The 19,772-nt window shown below is 43.4% G+C and overlaps 1 protein-coding gene across 1 annotated transcript in view; it reads right to left on the bottom strand.

The window, feature by feature from the left end:
• pkp4 (plakophilin 4) overlaps positions 1-19,772 on the bottom strand; it is a 79,726-nt gene that overhangs the window by 13,047 nt on the left and 46,907 nt on the right. The window contains exons 10-14 of the mRNA XM_062997685.1: positions 18,786-18,918; positions 18,042-18,255; positions 15,316-15,499; positions 6,755-6,872; positions 4,848-5,039 (exon numbers count right to left, since the gene is read on the bottom strand). Coding sequence (XP_062853755.1) covers positions 4,848-5,039; positions 6,755-6,872; positions 15,316-15,499; positions 18,042-18,255; positions 18,786-18,918 — 841 coding nt within the window. The remainder of the gene's footprint in view (positions 1-4,847; positions 5,040-6,754; positions 6,873-15,315; positions 15,500-18,041; positions 18,256-18,785; positions 18,919-19,772) is intronic.

The raw sequence follows: 19,772 nt of genomic DNA, 5'->3' as shown, positions 1-19,772 counted from the left end.
GTATATGTCATTTCCAAGACGAATTGACGCTGTATTGGCCGCAAAAGGAGGCCCTACACCATACTAATAAATTATTGTGGTCTAAAACCAGGTGTTTCAGTTATTTTGTCCAACCCCTGTAGTTCGGCACAAAGTGATGATCCTCCACCCATCTTTGCTTGCAAAGACGTTGAATCCTTCTTTTAAACCCAGTCATACCCTCACCTCATTTTATTGTTCGTTGAATTGTCAACAATTCATCCAGTTACTGCAGAATGTGTAAATGGCTAACTTGAATATTTTAACTTTTCACATTTATTTGCCCCTGTGCCAAATTTTTTGAGTGTGCTGCAGGCATCAAATTTCAATTTATTTTTATTTACAATAAATTTACAGCTTAAATCATTCATATCTGGCAAAGGCCAAAAGAATTCATTTAATTTCATAATTTCATCTGTCACTTTTTCCTAGTCAGGGTGACAGCAGGTCCAGTTCCACCCCAAACATTGGGTGCAAGGCAGGACAGGGTACCAACCCATCACAGGGCTTCAACAACAACCCTGACTGTGTAGACATCGGGCTCGAACCGATTCGACCCAGTGGCGAAACCTACAGCAGGTTGTTGTCGCTGAACCGCTGGATGTCTAAATGGTGCTCAGAAAACTGCATTGATTTTGTAGATAACTGGTCCACCTTTGAGGGAAGGCCTGGTCTTTTGAAGCGGGATGGTGTCCACCCCACGTGGGAGGGTGCTGCTCGCATTTCTTGCAGCATAGGTGACAGGCTTTACCACCGCGTTAGTGTAGCGGCAGATAGTGTTAAATGACTATCCAGAGCCAAGACCAGGCAGCAGACAAACAGGCCTAACCGACTGTCTGCGAGTCGCCATCGGACGTCACCCAGAATCCTTAGGTCACAAACCATTGAGACTGTGTCTGTTTACCGTGGCAGGTGTAAGCCAAAACAAAATCAAAAAGTATGTCATAATAACTTAATTAAAATTAATCTAAATGAGCATCATGAAAACCCTAGTAAGGCTAAACTAAAGTTAGGACTTCTAAACATCAGGTCACTTGCATGCAAAACAGTAATTGTAAATGAAATAATTACAGATAATAGTCTTAGTGAACTTTGTTTAACCGAGACCTGGGCTAGACCTGATGAGTATCTAAGTTTAAATGAAGCATCTCCTCCGGGTTACAGTTATGAACATAAGCCACGTCTTAGCGGTCGTGGTGGAGGAATAGCCACAATTTATGATAAAGACATACTCTTACTGTAAAATCATCTCCCATAACAAACTCATTTGAAGTTCTTATCTCTGACATAACCAATAAATGTTCATCTGATAAAACTAGTATGTTTAAACTGGTTACTGTTTATTTGCCGATTTTCTTTCTAGACTAGTCTTATCAACTAAGAAAGCTTTAATTGTTGGTGACTTTAATATTCATTATGAGGATAAGTGTAATCCACTCAAAATTGCGTTTGATTCTATTTTAGAGTCCTTAAGCATCACCCAAAATGTAACAGGACCCACTCACCGCTGTAAACATACCTTAGATTTAATACTTACTTATGGTATAAACATAGACAACCTGGAAATTGTACCACAGAATGACTTAATTTCTGATCACTCCATACTAATATATGAAGTGTCCCTGTCCAATAATATACAGCAACCACATCGTTTTAAATGTAAGCGCACTATTACATCTGCAACTGCAGCAGCGTTCATAAACTGCCTACCAGAATTACCAAATATACCAGCATCAGAACCTAAAGAACTAGATCAGGCAACTCAAAACCTAGAAACCGTACTGCGCACAACCTTAGATAACGTAGCCCCACTCAAAACTAAACTGATTAGGGAGAAAAAACTTGCTCCTTGGTACAATGACCACACATGCGCACTTAAACAAGCAGCACGGAAATTAGAACGCAAGTGGCGTCACACTACACTGGAGGTGTATAAGATTGCTTGGAAAGATGCTCTAACTGAGTATAAACATGCACTTATAAAAGCTAAATCTTTATATTATTCGTCCCTAATAGAGAAAAATATAAAACAATCCCAGATTCCTTTTCGAGACAGTGTCCAAATTAACTAAAAACGTCAATGAAACTGAATGTAATACACCGCCTGACTGTACCAGCGATGATTTTTTAAAATTCTTTAATGACAAGATAGAAAAAATACGACTTCAGAGTCAAAGTGTGTCACTTGCCAATGTTAAGTATGGACTCACTCCGAGCAGCATTGGTGATAATAGTAACGAGTTAATCCAACTAAATTCCTTTAATCCAATCTCCCAAAATGAACTAACTATGTTGATTAAATCATCGAAGTCATCATCGTGTATACTCGATCCTGTTCCAACTCGTTTACTTAAAGATTTACTCCCAGCTATTGTAGAGCCCCTGCTTACATTAATCAATGCATCCCTTAGCCTTGGGTACGTACCTAAATTGTTTAAAAGTGCCGTTATTAAACCCCTGATTAAAAAACCTAATCTTGATCCACATGTACTAGCTAATTATAGGCCAATTTCAAACCTTCCTTTTGTCTCTAAAATATTAGAAAAAGTAGTTTCCAAACAGTTATGCTCTTATTTGAATGAAAATTGTATTCATGAAAAATTTCAATCAGGATTTAGACCCAATCATAGTACCGAAAGCGCATTAATTAGAGTAGTTAACGAGTTGTTAATGTCTTCTGATAATGGATGTGTCTCTTTTCTTGTTCTATTAGATCTTAGCGCAGCGTTTGATATGGTCGATCATAACATTTTACTGGAGAGGCTAGAAAATACAGTAGGTGTTAAAGGACTCGCACTCTCTTGGTTTCAATCATATCTGACTGACCGCTCGCAATTTGTTTATGTAAATAATAAATGCTCGGAAACTACAAAAGTAAAGTGTGGTGTTCCACAGGGGTCGGTACTTGGACCGCTATTATTTACACTCTATATGCTTCCACTAGGTGAAATTATTCATAAACATGGCATAAAATTTCACTGCTATGCAGATGACACACAGCTGTATATATCAGCCAAACCAAATGATACTGACACAATCAGTAAGATAGAAGATTGTGTAAACGACATAAAAAACTGGATGTCGTGTAATTTTCTTTTACTTAATTCAGATAAAACTGAGGTTTTACTTGTTGGCTCTAAAGCTGCAAGAGACAAGTTGTCTAACCTGGTGCTAAACCTAAACACTTTCTCTGTTACTCCCAGCCCAGATGTAAAAAACTTGGGTGTCACAATAGATTCAGATCTTTCCTTTGATACACACATTAATAATATTACTAGAGTTGCTTTCTATCATTTGCGTAATATCTCTAAAATAAGAAATATACTATCTGTTAATGATGCTGAAAAACTGATCCATGCGTTTATAACTTCTCGGTTAGATTATTGTAATGCTCTTCTAACTGGATGCTCTGGTAGATCCATAAACAAACTCCAGTTAGTTCAAAATGCAGCAGCTCGAGTGCTAACAAGAACTAAAAAATTTGATCATATCAGTCCTGTTCTATCATCTCTACACTGGCTGCCAGTTAAATTCCGCATTGATTACAAAATACTTTTACTAACCTATAAAGCGCTACATGGTCTGGCTCCACAGTATCTGAGTGAACTTATTAATTACTACAATCCAGCGTGTCCACTTCGTTCACAAGATGCAGGGTTACTTATAGTTCCTAAAATTAAAAAGACCACAGCTGGTGGAAGAGCATTTTCTTACAAAGCTCCACAACTCTGGAATAATCTTCCTGCCTCTGTTCGGGATTCGGACACAGTCTCAATGTTTAAGTCTAGACTGAAAACATATTTATTTTCTCAGGCTTTTGATTAATATAGACAAAGGCACAGAGCTTGGGGGTTCTTGGTCATAGAAACTTGTGGTGATCAGGGATGTTGGGTTGCTGTCGTTCTGCCTCTCTTGTCCGATCACTCCGGTTTGGGTAGGGGAGGTGGACGCTGATGTCCTGTGAAAGCCTTCATGACCTTGTTACCTGCTCGCTCTCCCTTTTAGTTATGCTGTAATAATTAGGGCTGCCGGAGTCTAAAACTCTCTGTAAAACTGTTTTACTCAACTAGCATTGTACATTATTAACTACATTCTTTGTTGTTTTACTCCAAAGGCATTCTGATGGAAACCTGTTCACCCGCCGAGGTTAAGGATTAAAGTCGAGACTGCCGTGACAACTATGCTGCTCCTGCCGGATGTGACTGGTCTGGAGTAATTGCACCAAGAATGACAAGAAATCACTACAGACATTATTGAAGACTACAGCGAAGAACAACTCTATTATTATTTATCTATTTATTACCAGTTATAACTTTTAGATCATTTAATTCTGTGTTCGTATGCTCTGTGTAAATCGTGTATTTATTTAAAGTATCCCCCTGGCCACCCAAGAAGGATGGGCCCTGCTGAGTCTGGTTCCTCTCAAGGTTTCTTCCTGTAATTTTCAGGGAGTTTTTCCTTGCCACAGTCGCCCTCGGCTTGCTCAACAGGGGTTTTTTGTATCTGTTGGTCCTGGATTTTGTAAAGTTGCTTTGAGACAATGTCTATTGTAAAAAGCGCTATAAATAAAGTTGACTTGACTAGCCCTGGCTGATAGTGGTGGGCTAGCATAATAGACAGCTGCTCCACTTAAGCGCCTACCCTTTTTTAAACACCAAAATTATTATTTGCAGTGTTGTCCCTCTGAGAAAATGCACAAGGATACCACAGTAATTTTTGTGCAGTTACTATGATTAAAAAAAAAAAAAAAAAAGTGAAAGCCCTAATATAAATTAAAACAAGATTTCCATTGTTTTACACACAACCAAATGGTAAAAAAAAGAACTTACTTGCTGATCTTGCCAGGATCTCTTCTTTTTCTTTTTTCTCAGACCCCAGCAAATGTAGTCTATCGTTTTGCTGGAGGGGTCATTGCCCAGAAGGGTGTCTAGATCTTGGTTTCCCATCAGCCGAGAGGGTGGCATCTCTAGCTCTAGACGATATGACAGGTTCCTTAAAGTGCAAACACAGTTTTCCACAATCTGAAAAGAAAGGGAGCCATCAGTGAGAGTTTATGGCAATAGTTTTAACATCAGTTACATGTGCAAGCTAAAAAACTAAGCTGACTAGTGACCACGTTTGACAAAATTTCCCTTTTGGACTTATTACAGATTTATCATCTGAAATTATGGTAAAAATTTATCACTTAGAATGCAGTATTTCTCTTTTTTATATATTACAATTTATTGCACTAGTAGATTTAATAAAGCTGACAATAACTGAATAATTTACTTGTACAGTACACCGATGAGGCATAACATTATGACTAGTATTGTGTTGGTCCCCCTTTTGCAGCCCCATATGCAACAAACTGTGATGCACTGTGTATTCTGACACCTTTCTATCAGAACCAGCATTAACTTTTTCAGCAGTTTGAGCTACAGTAGCTCGTCTGTTGAATCAGACCACACGGGCCAGCCAGCCTTCGCTCCCCACGTGCATCAATGAGTACCACTGTTTTTGCCTTGGACCACTTTAGATAGATACTGACCACTGCAGACCGGGAACACCCCACAAGAGCTGCAGTTTTGGAGATGCTCTTACTCAGTCGTCTAGCCATCACAATTTGGCACTTGTCAAACTTGCTCAGATCCTTACGCTTGCCCATTTTTCCTGCTTCTAACACATCAACTTTGAGGATAAAATGTTCACATGCTGCCTAATATTTCCCACCCACTAACAGGTGCCGTTCACTTCACCTGTCAGTGGTCATAATGTTATGCCTCGTCGGTGTATGTGTGTATTTATTTGGCAGCATCAAACATTTGCTGTTAGCACCTTTAACTTCACATTTGTCATAATGACATATCTAACTGTAGGTCACATAAAATGGCTAAAGTTATTTTAAAAAGTATAACTTTTAACATTTACAGCTATATATTTCAGTATGAATAAATGCAATTAAAAGTATTTATTGTTACATGTAATGCAATACACAATGTTAGCCTGGTGCAATGCACTTTTAAAATAAATGGAAAATAAATAAATGTTAAATAAATACAAATTTAAAACAATAAATAATTTAATCACACCCACAGTGATCTTAACAAACTCAATCTAAACTTTTGAAAAACCATTTAAATAATAATTATTTAAATAAAATAATTAAATAAAACACTTAAAACAAAGCTTTGGGTGTACAAGTCAGGAACTGACTGCAAGTCCATTTGCAATGCAACTGCTTTTGTTTTATTCTCACACAGCTGCTTCAGAGCTGTAGTGTTACCTGTGCTTTACTGTTGCTCAGATAACATGATTTAAAACAATCTGGCACTGATGTGAAGTTTAGAGGCAACATCATTAGCTAAAATATTAGCCAAGCATTAGCATGTGTTTTTAATGCATTAAATGCTGTGTTTTATATCACTCTCAAAGTGTCCAATAGAACAATTTGATGTACTGTGGATCTGTGGGGTGGAGTTTTGGCACACATTGTAAAGATGTGAGATGAGGATTTTATATCAATGCTGGTAAACTGAAAAAAAATACTTATGAAGTAGTGCAACTTTAAAATCAGTTTAATATTAAAGCCATTTAATGATTTAACAATCATTAAAGCCGCATTAGAAAGGAAGTTGATGGATCTTAGACTGGTCATGAGTCTAACTCTAGCCAACATCTCTTATATTGTATTTGCTATGTAACCAAACGAGTCTCTATCACTGAGTGTTTATTAGCCTACAAGTGTGTTGCTCACCTTGCTGTCAAAATCTGAGGTGTTGACACATGTTTTAATAATGTAGAGCAGAGAGTCAATCAGGCCTTCACAGCATCGCATCTGCCTGCGGGCTTCCTCTCCAGCTGAGCTCAGGTTTCTAACACACACACACACACATTTGTCACACTGAATGGGCAGTTATAACAACACAACACTACACATTTAGCAAAACATTATTCATTTATTTAAAAGACAGAGTGGGCGGCACTGTGGCTAAGTGGGTAGCACTGTCGCCTCACAGCAAGAAGGTCCTGGGTTCGATCCCCAGGTGGGGCGGTCCAAAGACATGCAAGTGAGGTGAATTGGAGATACTAAATTGTCCATGACTGTGTTCGATATAACCTTGTGCGAACTGATGAACCTTGTGTAATAAGTAACTACTGTTCCTGTCATGAATGTAACCAAAGTGTAAAACATGACGTTAAAATCCTAATAAACAAACAAACAAACAAAAGACACAGTTATCCAACACTCGTCATCTTTTAGTTTTCTGTAATTGTTTCCTTATTTAATTAACCAATTAACTTCACTTAATTGGTTAATGGGCTAAAATTATTTCACAGTGACATAATAAATATGCACAGGCTCTCACATGGCAAAACGTTTTTAAGGGAGGTGCCAAACTAAACCTACCACCTATATTGAGCAGCAATGGATGATGTCAGAGGCAGATAATTACAAGGTGATAATGGCAGTGACATTAATGCAACTGCATGGATGAAGCCAGTGATAAACCACTTCTTAAACAGCAGTGCATGCCACCGTGGACCTTAAGCACAACACAATCTGCCTCAACGGTGTTTATTGAAGCATTTATGACAGCATTCAGTATTTTTGTATAGGAGTCTATCTTGACTTGCCAATCTTTGCCCATTCTTCCTTGCAAAAGTGCTCCAAATCTGTGCACATCTCTCCTCAGGTCACCCCACAGATTTTCAATTGGATACAGGTCTGGGACTTTTGGAGGGCTGGGCCATTCCAAAACTTTGATCTTCTTCTGGTGAATTCATTCTTTCGTTGATGTAAAGTTGTATTTAGTGTTGACTGATCTAATCACCCGAGTGGCAGTGACTTTTTTGTGCCGGTGAAGACTTCCATTACCCCATTCAAACAGCCTTTTAGACTGTCTGGAGGCGCTGTATGCTGTAATTTTGGGTTGTTGACATGCTGAAAGGAGAAATTCCTCGTCCCAGCTTTTTAGCAGAGGCCTGAAGTTTTTGTGCTGAAATTGACTGATATTCGGAACTGTTAAGAGGGGTTTGGAATTGGAACCACGATGCGAACACAACCACAGAGACAGGAGCAGGGTTTAAGTGATTTATTAAGAATAATAGTCCAGAAAGAGAACCAGGGAACGAGGGTGAAGGGTACTAGTGGCTACGCTTGGGGTAGGAGGCTGACAGGAACCGCAGGTGGCAGGTGGATGAGAGATCCAGGGACCAGGCAGGGAAGGCAGGAACACAGGAAGAGAGAGTCAGCGAGGGATCCAGGTACCAGGCAGAGAAGGCAGGAACACAAGAACAGAGAGCCGGCGAGGGATCCAGGAACCAGGCAGAGAAGGCAGGAACACAGGAACAGAGAGCCGGCGAGGGATCCAGGAACCAGGCAGAGAAGTCAGGAACACAGGAACAGATAGCAGGCGCAAGGGAAACCAGACAGTGTGCATAGCAAACAGCAACTGACAATCTGGTCCTGACTGAGAGGAAGGCAGGGGCTTATAACAAGGAGGCTGATGAGAAGGTAATTAGGGCCAGGTGAGTCAAATTAGGCAGGGGAGAGATCTATTGGCTGAATGGGAGGAGAAGTACCTTCAGCCACCGCTAGATGTCACCAAAACCACCAGAGGAGAGGCCACAGAGAACAGCAGCTCAGGAGGAGCTCTTAACAGTACCCTCCCCTTTAACGGCGCCTCTAGGCGACCTACCAGGCTTGTCGGGGTTGTCCCGGTGAAATTCCCGAATAAGGTGAGGGTCCAAAATGGCAGAGCGGGGAATCCAGGAGCGTTCCTCTGGACCATAGCCTTCCCAGTCCACCAGATACTGGAGGCCCCGGCCGCGGCGTCTGGAATCCAGGAGGCGGCGGACTGTGTAGGCCGGGTGCCCATCAATAAGTCGGGCGGGTGGAGGGGGTCTGGACGGAGGGCACAGATTGGACTGTTTGACCGGTTTCAACTGCGAGACGTGGAAAGTAGGATGAATCCGCATATGTTTGGGCAACTTGAGCCGGACAGCAGTGGGGTTAATGATCCTTTGGACGGTATAAGGTCCAATAAAACGAGGCGCCAGCTTCCTGGACTCAGAGTGTAGGGGTATGTTTCTGGAGGACAACCAAACAGACTGGCCCGGGAGATACTGCGGACTGGGTCTTCTGTGGCGGTTGGCCGAACGCTGGGTGACGGTCTGGGACTTAAGCAGGGTAGCTCGTACGGACCTCCAGATCTTTCTGCAGCGCCGTAAGTGGTGCTCAACTGAGGGAACTGCCACCTCTGCCTCTTGTTCAGAGAATAGTGGTGGCTGGTAGCCAAGGGAGGCCTCAAACGGGGATCGGCCGGTGGCAGAGCAGGTGAGGGTATTATGGGCATATTCGGCCCAGGCGAGGTGGGTGCTCCAGAGAGAGGGGCTGTTGGCTGACATACAACGCAGGGCGGCTTCCACCTCCTGGTTAGCTCTTTCCGCTTGCCCGTTGGATTGGGGATGGAAACCGGACGAGAGGCTGACTGTGGCTCCCAGGGCTTTACAAAAAGCGCGCCAGACCTGGGACACGAATTGAGGACCCCGGTCGGATACAATGTCCAGGGGAATACCGTGGATCTTGAAGACCTGGTCAAATAAGAGCTGAGCCGTTTCAAGGGCAGAAGGGAGCTTGGGTAAGGCTACCAGCCGAACCGCCTTCGAGAAACGGTCCACTACCGTCAAAATGGTCGTCATTCCCTGAGACTCCGGAAGGCCAGTAACGAAATCCAGGGCGATGTGAGACCAGGGACGTCCAGGGACAGAAAGAGGCTGGAGCAAACCCGCAGGGGGTGTGTGGGAGGACTTACTGCGGGCGCAGGTGGCGCAGGCAGCCACAAACTGCCTGGTGTCTGCTTCCAGGGAAGGCCACCAGAAATGGCGCTTAAGGAGGGACTCAGTGCGATTAGCTCCTGGATGGCTGGCGAAATTGGAGCAGTGGCCCCATCTGAGGACAGCCGGTCGTACAGCAGTCGGGACAAACAGGCGGTTGGAAGGCCCATCTCCAGGGTCGGGTTCCTGTTCTAGGGCTTCTTTAATAGCTTCCTGGATATCCCAGGTGACACCGGCTAGGACGCAATTGGGAGGCAAGATGGAGTCGTCGGAGGGTGGAGTGTCCTCGGAAATGAACTGGCGCGAGAGCGCGTCAGGTTTGGTGTTGCGGGAGCCTGGGCGGTAAGTCAGGGTAAAGTCGAAACGACTAAAGAATAGAGCCCATCTGGCTTGGCGGGAGTTCAGCCGTTTTGCTGTCTGGACATAAGAAAGATTCTTATGATCCGTGCAGACCACAAAAGGCTGTCTTGCTCCCTCCAGCAAGTGCCTCTACTCTTCCAGGGCGAGTTTGACTGCCAGGAGCTCGCGATTACCTACATCATAATTGACCTCCGAGGGGGTTAGCCGTTTGGAGAAGAATGCACAGGGATGAAACTTGTTGTCTGGGTTAGAGCGTTGGGAAAGGACCGCTCCAACTCCACAAGAAGATGCGTCAACCTCCACAAGGAATTGCTTCGAGGGATCTGGTTGAGAAAGAACGGGAGCAGAGGTGAACAGAACCTTGAGACTGTCAAAGGCGGCCTGAGCTTCCAGGGGCCAGGAGAAGGAGACTTTGGTGGAGGTCAAGCGAGTTAGGGGGGCCGCTACCCTGCTGTAGTCGCGGATGAACCTCCTATAAAAGTTTGCGAATCCTAGGAAGCGTTGCAAGGCCTTACGGCAGGAAGGAACAGGCCACTCAGTAACGGCACGGATCTTTTCGGGGTCAGCCCTAATTCGTCCTGGCTGGATGACAAAGCCGAGGAAGGTGATGGAATTCGTGTGGAACTCGCATTTCTCAGCCTTGATGAATAACCTGTTCTCCAACAGGCGAGACAGGACCCGTCGGACGTGAATGACGTGCTCCTCAGGGGACCGGGAAAAAATCAATATGTCGTCCAAATAAACAAACACGAACCGGTACAGGAAATCGCGTAGGACGTCATTTACCAGGGCCTGGAAGACCGCGGGGGCGTTGGTCAGCCCAAAGGGCATCACCAAGTATTCGAAATGGCCGAGGGGGGTGTTAAAGGCCGTCTTCCACTCATCACCTTCCCGAATACGCACCAGGTGGTAGGCGTTTCGGAGGTCAAGTTTACTAAAAATGACAGCACCCTGCAGAGACTCGAAAACAGAGGACGAAAGTGGAAGGGGATACTTGTTCCTGACCGTGATCTGGTTCAGCGCCCGATAGTCTATGCAAGGCCTCAATGACTTATCCTTTTTCTCCACAAAGAAGAACCCTGCACCGAGGGGAGAGGAGGAAGGACGGATGAGACCAGTTTCGAGACACTCAGAGATGTAATTCTCCATGGCTTCACGCTCCGGACGAGACAGGTGGTACGTGCTGGTGGGAAGTGCGGCTCCGGGGAGGAGATCGATAACACAGTCGTAGGGCCGGTGGGGAGGAAGAGATCGAGCTCGGTCCTTACTAAATACTTCCCGAAGTTCATGATACTTGGAGGGGACCTGGGAGAGGTCAACATCATCGATGAAAGGAGGGGGGTCGGTACGAGGGCTAGAAGGATGGACTGCTGACTGTAAACACCGGGAGTGGCAGAGATCGCTCCAAGCAGTGATCTTACCCTGCTGCCAATCAAGTTGAGGATTATGTGCTGAGAGCCATGGGAATCCCAAAACCAGAGGGGACTTGGGAGTCTTGACTACCGAGAAACGGATGGACTCGCGATGATTGCCCGAAAGGACTAGGGTTACCGGAGCCGTACGGTGAGTAATACGAGCGAGCATGCGCCCATCCAGAGCAAAAGCGGTTACAGGGGTGTCGAGAACCTCCAAGACGCACCCTTTTTGGGTAACAAGACTTTCATCGATAAGATTGTCCTCCGATCCGGAGTCGACGAGTGCAAGGAGGGACACTGGATTCCCGGGGAAGCATAGGGTAGCAGGGACCTGGAAGTGAGGACGAAGAGGTGGGGTTGTGGTTCTTGAGCTCGTCAGAATCCCCACTCCTACTGGCGAGCTCCCCCTTTTGGGCGTATGGGGCACGAAGCTAGAAAGTGCCCGGTTTGGCCACAATAGAGGCATTCGCCCGAACGCAATCTTCTCAGACGTTCCTCTGGGGCGAGCCGGGCTCGTCCAAGCTGCATGGGTTCGGCACCCTCAGCAGTGGGGGAAGCTGGAAACGGAACAGGCATTTCATGAAGGGAGGATCTAGGAAGAACTGGTCTCGGGGTCAGAGCAGGACGTGACGACCGCTCCCGGCGGCGCTCCCGGAGCCGGCCGTCCAGACGAATAGCCAAGTCAATGAGACCCTGAAGACTAGAAGGCTCATCCCGGGCTGCCAACTCATCTTTAAGACGCTCTTCTAGGCCACGGCGGAAAGCTCCCCGGAGGGCGGCGTCATTCCAGCCGGCATCAGCCGCAAGCGTCCAGAACTCAACGGCATAATCAGCAACAGACCGGGAGCCCTGGTGTAGCCCCAAAAGACAACTGGCCGCATCTCCGGCATGATTCGGGTGATCGAACACCGCCTGAAACCGACAGAGGAAGTCTTCATAAGAACCCACATGTGGACCCACAGATGACTGGGCGGCCTCGGCCCAAGTTAGGGCTCTTCCCCTGAGGAGTCCAATCACATAGGCTATCTTGCTAGCGTCGTTGGAGAAGGTGGTGTGTCGCTGGCTAAAGACCAGGCAGCACTGGAACAGGAAACCCCGGCATTTATCCAACTCACCATGGTAAGGCTCCGGATGGGTGGTGAGACCCTCAGCCAGGGACGGGGCTGGGTAACCGAACTCGGAAACAGGAACGTGTGGCGCGGTGCTGGGGTTCAGGGACGAGATAGGTTGGGCGGAGGTAAGGGCTTCGACCTGCCGGGAGACCTGCCCTAATTGCTGCACAAGCTGGCGGTTGCTCTCAATGAGAGACCTGAGCAATTGGTCGTGCTGAACCAGCTGAGTGGCTTGGTGGCTCAGCAGGGACTCCATGGATCTCTGTCCATCTGTGGAAGGGTTCGCGGGTTCCATAGTGATGACCAGATTGTACTGTTAAGAGGGGTTTGGAATTGGAACCACGATGCGAACACAACCACAGAGACAGGAGCAGGGTTTAAGTGATTTATTAAGAATAATAGTCCAGAAAAAGAACCAGGGAACGAGGGTGAAGGGTACTAGTGGCTACGCTTGGGGTAGGAGGCTGACAGGAACCGCAGGTGGCAGGTGGATGAGAGATCCAGGGACCAGGCAGGGAAGGCAGGAACACAGGAAGAGAGAGTCAGCGAGGGATCCAGGTACCAGGCAGAGAAGGCAGGAACACAAGAACAGAGAGCCGGCGAGGGATCCAGGAACCAGGCAGAGAAGGCAGGAACACAGGAACAGAGAGCCGGCGAGGGATCCAGGAACCAGGCAGAGAAGTCAGGAACACAGGAACAGATAGCAGGCACAAGGGAAACCAGACAGTGTGCATAGCAAACAGCAACTGACAATCTGGTCCTGACTGAGAGGAAGGCAGGGGCTTATAACAAGGAGGCTGATGAGAAGGTAATTAGGGCCAGGTGAGTCAAATTAGGCAGGGGAGAGATCTATTGGCTGAATGGGAGGAGAAGTACCTTCAGCCACCGCTAGATGTCACCAAAACCACCAGAGGAGAGGCCACAGAGAACAGCAGCTCAGGAGGAGCTCTTAACAGGAACAGTTCATAATAAACACGCCTCTGTCCTTTTTCGGAGTGTGTTGCAGGCATCAAATTCTATCAGTTAAATAAAATTCGAAAGAATTAAAAATGACAGATTCTTCTTTTTTATCTTTTACAAAACGTCCCAACTTTTCTGGAAATGGGATTTGTACTTTGTAATAAGATATTGAGGCACTCAGGTGATGCAGTCGTAAATTATGCTTGGTCAGGTGTCTACACAGAAATGATTGGCTATATCTCCAGGGGGTGGTTGAACAGCGTAGCCATTGGGAGGTGGATTGTCAATGTGCTTTTAGTGCCAATCCCTAGACTGGAAAAATAAGAAGTGTTGTTTCAGGAAGAGCATCAAATGAGGTATGTGGACCAGAATGATCGGCTGTGGCTTATAAAAATATTTTAGAACTTGAGACTCATTAATAATAATAATATCTAGGGGTGGGTTTATAAAATCGATTCTTCGATCCGAATCTGTCTTTATTTGAATGATCCGATATCGATTCATATAAACGCGAGATCGATCTTGAACATGAACCCCTTTTCACAGTGTACACGGAAATCTGTTACCCCCTGTAACCTCGAGTGACCGCAACGCAACGAGATCTGACCTGCACATCAGTTCAGCATGGCAGAAGCTCAAGTTATGCCTAGTTCACACTACACGGTTTTTGCACTGATTTTTGCTCGGCGACGGGTCGGCGTTAGATTTACTGGTTCGGGAGGAACTTGGTGTTCGCTGGCGATCAAAACTCTGCTCTCAATCAATGTGTGAAACAGCAAGGGGAAACATGGGGAGAGGTTGTAAACAGGTGGGGCAGGGGCGTAATATAGTTTCTATCAGAATACATCAGCACACACACAAGTTTTACGTTATTTCTGACCTGATCGTTCTCTACAAAACAAAATATTTATTAACCTCCAACTTACCACAGAACAATCCCTGCTGCTCGTGTTGCCAAATCCACTCAGATTCATTTATTTCTCTCCTTGATTTTACGCTGCACATCAGCACACAGACTTTGATCGCTCGCTACTTGTTGATGTGTATTTTGGACGTGGTATCATTAAACCCCTCGTCACTTCTCACGTTTGTTTGGGAGACCAGAGAAGCTCGCCTGTGATTCCAGTTGGAGATAGATGGTGTGTAGTGTGAACTGTACAGCGACCCGGCAAATCAGAAAGTCGTGTAGTGTGAACTTGGCATAAGCTGTGCAACATCCAGGTGTATGTTTATATTACATGTACAAGGTTGTAGTGTGTCAGACATATAAAATAATAATAAAAACTGTTTTCTGTTTTGGATTAATTATTTATGTAAACACAAATATATTTAATAATGAGAATTTGTACAATTATCACATTCGTTCTCTGAACATAATATTTAAACAAACCCTGTTAATGTAACTCAAATATGCCTAATTGTGTTGAATCGAAATTGAATTGAATTGAATTGGAAATTTAATCAAATCGGGACCTTGTGAATCGGAATCGAATCGATCCAGGAAATTAGTGGCGATACCCAGCCCTAATAATATCAGCAACAATGTCACTGTTACTATCACCATGTGTGATACATACATAATAAAGCATTAATTAAATCATTTATAAATCATGAATAATTATGTACAGTACCTGAGGCACCCGGTTGTGTTCCTCAGCACCACAGAGGCGTGCAGTTGAAGTTTTTGGTCCTCTCTCTGAGGGGCGGCACCCCAGCCGGAGTGAGGAATGATCACTGTGTTGGTAAGAGGACCAAGGGCATCACGCACAATCGTCATCTTCACAGCATCACAAGATGATAAATTCCACAAAACACCTGCACACAAATAAATCAGTCAGAAATAATACAATGAAGCTGAAAATCGGTAATAAAAAGTAATAATCATTAATTCATTATCTATTTTACCACCCTGGACAGTCCAAGGTCGCCAGTCCATCACAGGGCAAGCATACATACACACATTCACATTCACTCACACACACACACACACACACACACACACACACACACACACACACCTAGTGGAAATTTAGTATCTCCAATTAACCTGACTGCATGTCTTTGGACTGTGGGAGAAAACTAAAGCTCTCTGTGGCCACCCACGTGGACACAGGGAGAACATGCAAACTCCAAACAGAAAATACCCAGACCACTCCACCTGGGAGTTAAACCCAGAACCTTTTTGCTGTGAGGTGACATTGCTACCCACCAAGCCGCAAGTAATACACAGTACATATTTATTTATCCTAATCAAGTCCCGGTGGGTCAACAGCTTGCACAAAAACAATGAGTACAAAGCAGGAATACACCTTGGAGGCTAGAGGCAGGGTTTAAACCCAAGTGCCTATGACACTGGTGTGTTATAGCTCCAACAACACCTGCTGCACTATCATACCAACTATTTCTAAAAACATTTCTAAGTTTTAAAAAATCTCTGCATGTATGATCTAGTGGTGGCTGGCTCATAGATGGCATTTTATCCACAAAGCTGATCCCTAAAATTTGTCTCAGCAATGTTTTTGCTTACAAGTGTAATATTTATTAAAGCCTATAATTGTATTTCATGCATCAGTTCATTTTAATGACACTAAAACATAGTCAGATTAACAGCCAAAGAAATTATACACATCTGTTTGCTAAATAAATTTGTTAGAGGAGGAAATGTTTTGTCGTAGTTAGGAATGTATGGCATATTTCAGAATCATTAACATAAAGCTTCCTGCAACCAATGTTCCTGTAACCTGACATAATGAGCCTGTACAGCGCCTCCAGGCAGTCTGAAAGGTCTGAAAGGCTCTTTGAATGGGATAATGGAAGTCTTCACCATCACAAAAATGTCACTGTCCAAAACAAAAGCACCTCGAAACTTAATTAAGCTCTGCAGTGATTTGTAAGTAAAGATTTTTGAATAATTCAGCTTGGGTTTCATCCTATTTAGGTGATTAGATCAATGCACAAAATACAACTTCACAAATGACTATGTGAAATGAGTACTTAGTAGTAAAACTAAATTTAAAAACTAGTACAGTGCAGTGTAAAAAAAGCCTGTGTATTGACTAGAAACTTGATGCAGTGTTGACCAATAGTAACACTCAAAATCATTTACTGGTATTACATTTTTCCAGAAACGTTTAAAACATTTAAATATTTCCTGAAACAGTGGTTAACTTTCTCAAAACTCTACAAATCTCTTGTTTTTGTGTGCATAAAATGGGGAAACACAGTAATTTGGTTGCGTTATTATTGAAATAAATAAATAATTAAGTCAAAACATTTTATTTCTTCATTGTCCATCGTCTACTGCCACAGGATTGTATCTTCATAATTAGGGCCCCACTAAATTCACAAGAAAATCTGCTTAATTTCCCAGACTTCGTTTTTTTAAATAACAGATTTCACTGATTTTAAAGGAAAAGTGCCAAATTTCATGACAGTCATAATAAATTACACTCATAAATTGAATTATAGGAAAAATTAAAGCTACAATACACAGCACAGCCCACCTTAATAGATGAATGTAAACCTAGAACATCCAGAAACGGTGCAAGGCTCTGTCTCATACTAAAATTCTTGTCTGTATTTTGACACACCCCCCTCTGAGTCTGCAGAATTGGTTGGGAGTTTTCCAAACTCAGTTACCTGAGTAGTGCTTTTATCTGCTTTAGACTTCGAATCTTGGAGATTTTGACTAATCAATTGCTAACTGAATTGTCGTAGGATTGCTAGAGTAATAGACTTTTCTGTGGTGTAGTGTGCTGACAATGTTTGATGTATGTGTTAACGTATTAAGTGCATTTTGTTCCATAATCGATGGAAAAGTGAGCTGCTTTACACACGTGATCATCTCTGTGTAGTCTGTGCTGCGCCTCAAAAGAACAAGCCAGTAAAGTATTATGCTCCTGATAGTTTGTCTATGTATATTTTATTACATACTTTATAAACTTAGCAAACTTTAAAGATGCTCGTTTACTCTAGGACCTCCTCATAGTGCAAATTAATCAGTAAACGTGAGGCACTTGAATGATACGCAAATGAAAAATGTTTAAACGCTAAACACAATCTTTTTGAATTCCACAGCAAATTGCATATTACATGGTAAACGGCTCATTTCGCAGTTCGTGACGTGTTTTTTTCATGGCCTGAATTAGGTAGAGCCTTAGTAATAATGCATAATTAGGTGATTGAATCCATATATATTTCTTATTTTGGTCACAATCACAATTTAAATTTGAATGATATAATACTTCCTCTTCTGACTACTGCACTAAAAATACAATGCATTTACCTTAACAGTCAGAACAGCATACCCACTCAACACACACACACACACACACACACACAGGATTTGCGCACTCACCCGTTACGAGCTCCCGAACATCAGTTTCTGCACTTTTTCTCAGCAGACGGAGCAGAGCCGGAACTCCTCCTGCGTTTCTCACACACACCTTGTTGTCATCTGTGGCTTTGCCAAATACCAGGTTCCTGAGAGCTCCACATGCACTGCACTGCACCTCCAGAACCTTATGATCCAGCAGGTCCACCAAATGCTGGATCCCTCCCAACCTGCACACCTGATTTGACATTTTTACATTTCCATTTTTTTCGTTGTACTTTTGTCAGTTGAATAAAGGTTCAAGAGAATAAATAAATTCTAGATTTTAAGTGCACATAAAAAATGTCTTATCTTTTCAGGTAATAGGGTTTGTATTTATAAACTCTGATGACTGTATTATGTACATTCAATCTTCATTGCCGTAGAGGAAATTTGACTCACTCTTCCCTGCAGCATTGCTGGATATTAATATTTAGCCATATTAAAAAGCATTTGAGCATGAACTGCAGTTTAAGGTCCTGACTTAAATGCCACTGGATAGGCTTATATCAGGACGTATAGCCCTATTTTGTTTTGAGCCATTTAGAGGTGAACCTAACTTGAGCTGAAGCCACAAACTGATTAACAAAATACTGATTATTTTCTGATAGCAAGCGTAATTCAGTGTTTTATCAATTATGGCACCACAACCAGACCCAATAGTTTTTCACCGCACTACAGACAGACATACATACAGACAGAGAGACAAACAAATGCATGTACACATACTTCAGTTTTGATGCGATTGTCTCCGTAGCAGAGGTGCTGAATAAATGCTGCAGCATTGGCCTGCACTGATGGAAAGTGATGCTGTAGCATGCGGATAACCTCAGGCAGCTCTGGATCTCTCCATGCAAACTCCCTATATATACACACACACACAAATGCACAGACAAATGCACACAAATGCAGACAAAAGCATGTTCCGAATATGAACCTTAATGACTGAAGTCACAAAATCATAAATCAGGTGTAATAAACGTGAAAAAAAGCTTAATTTAACAGTGACTAAATCCATATGAAAAATACATTTCATAAATTTTATACATACAGTTCAATTTTCCAAATAAATCCAAATCCCTATTACCTCAAAAACTTTTTTTATTAGTCTCTTAATTCAAAAAATGACAAAATGCTTCAGAGCATGCTATCTCTAAAGGTGCCAACGAAGCATTTTAATACTAAATTTAAACTGTCCCAGGTGGAACAATCTTGGGTCTTTTGTGTGTGTAATTTGCATGTTCTCCCTGTGTTTGTGTGGGTCTCCTCTGGGTGCTCCGGTTCCCTTCCACAGTCCATAGACATGCAGTCAGGTAAATTGGAGATACAAAAAATTGCCCCTAGATGTACAGTGTATCACAGAAGTGAGTACACCCCTCACATTTCTGCAGATATTTAAGTATATCTTTTCATGGGACAACACTGACAAAATGACACTTTGACACAATGAAAGGTAGTCTGTGTGCAGCTTATATAAAAGTGTAAATTTATTCTTCCCTCAAAATAACTCGATATACAGCCATTAATGTCTAAACCACCGGCAACAAAAGTGAGTACACCCCTTAGTGAAAGTTCCTGAAGTGTCAATATTTTGTGTGGCCACCATTATTTCCCAGAACTGCCTTAACTCTCCTGGGCATGGAGTTTACCAGAGCTTCACTGGTTGCCACTGGAATGCTTTTCCACTCCTCCATGACGACATCACGGAGCTGGCGG

The sequence above is a fragment of the Trichomycterus rosablanca genome, chromosome 6, assembly GCF_030014385.1.
Source record: "Trichomycterus rosablanca isolate fTriRos1 chromosome 6, fTriRos1.hap1, whole genome shotgun sequence".
In the NCBI taxonomy this organism is placed as follows: domain Eukaryota; kingdom Metazoa; phylum Chordata; class Actinopteri; order Siluriformes; family Trichomycteridae; genus Trichomycterus; species Trichomycterus rosablanca.
Note: the sequence above shows the minus strand (reverse complement) of the source record. Positions and strands in the feature narration are given on the sequence as shown.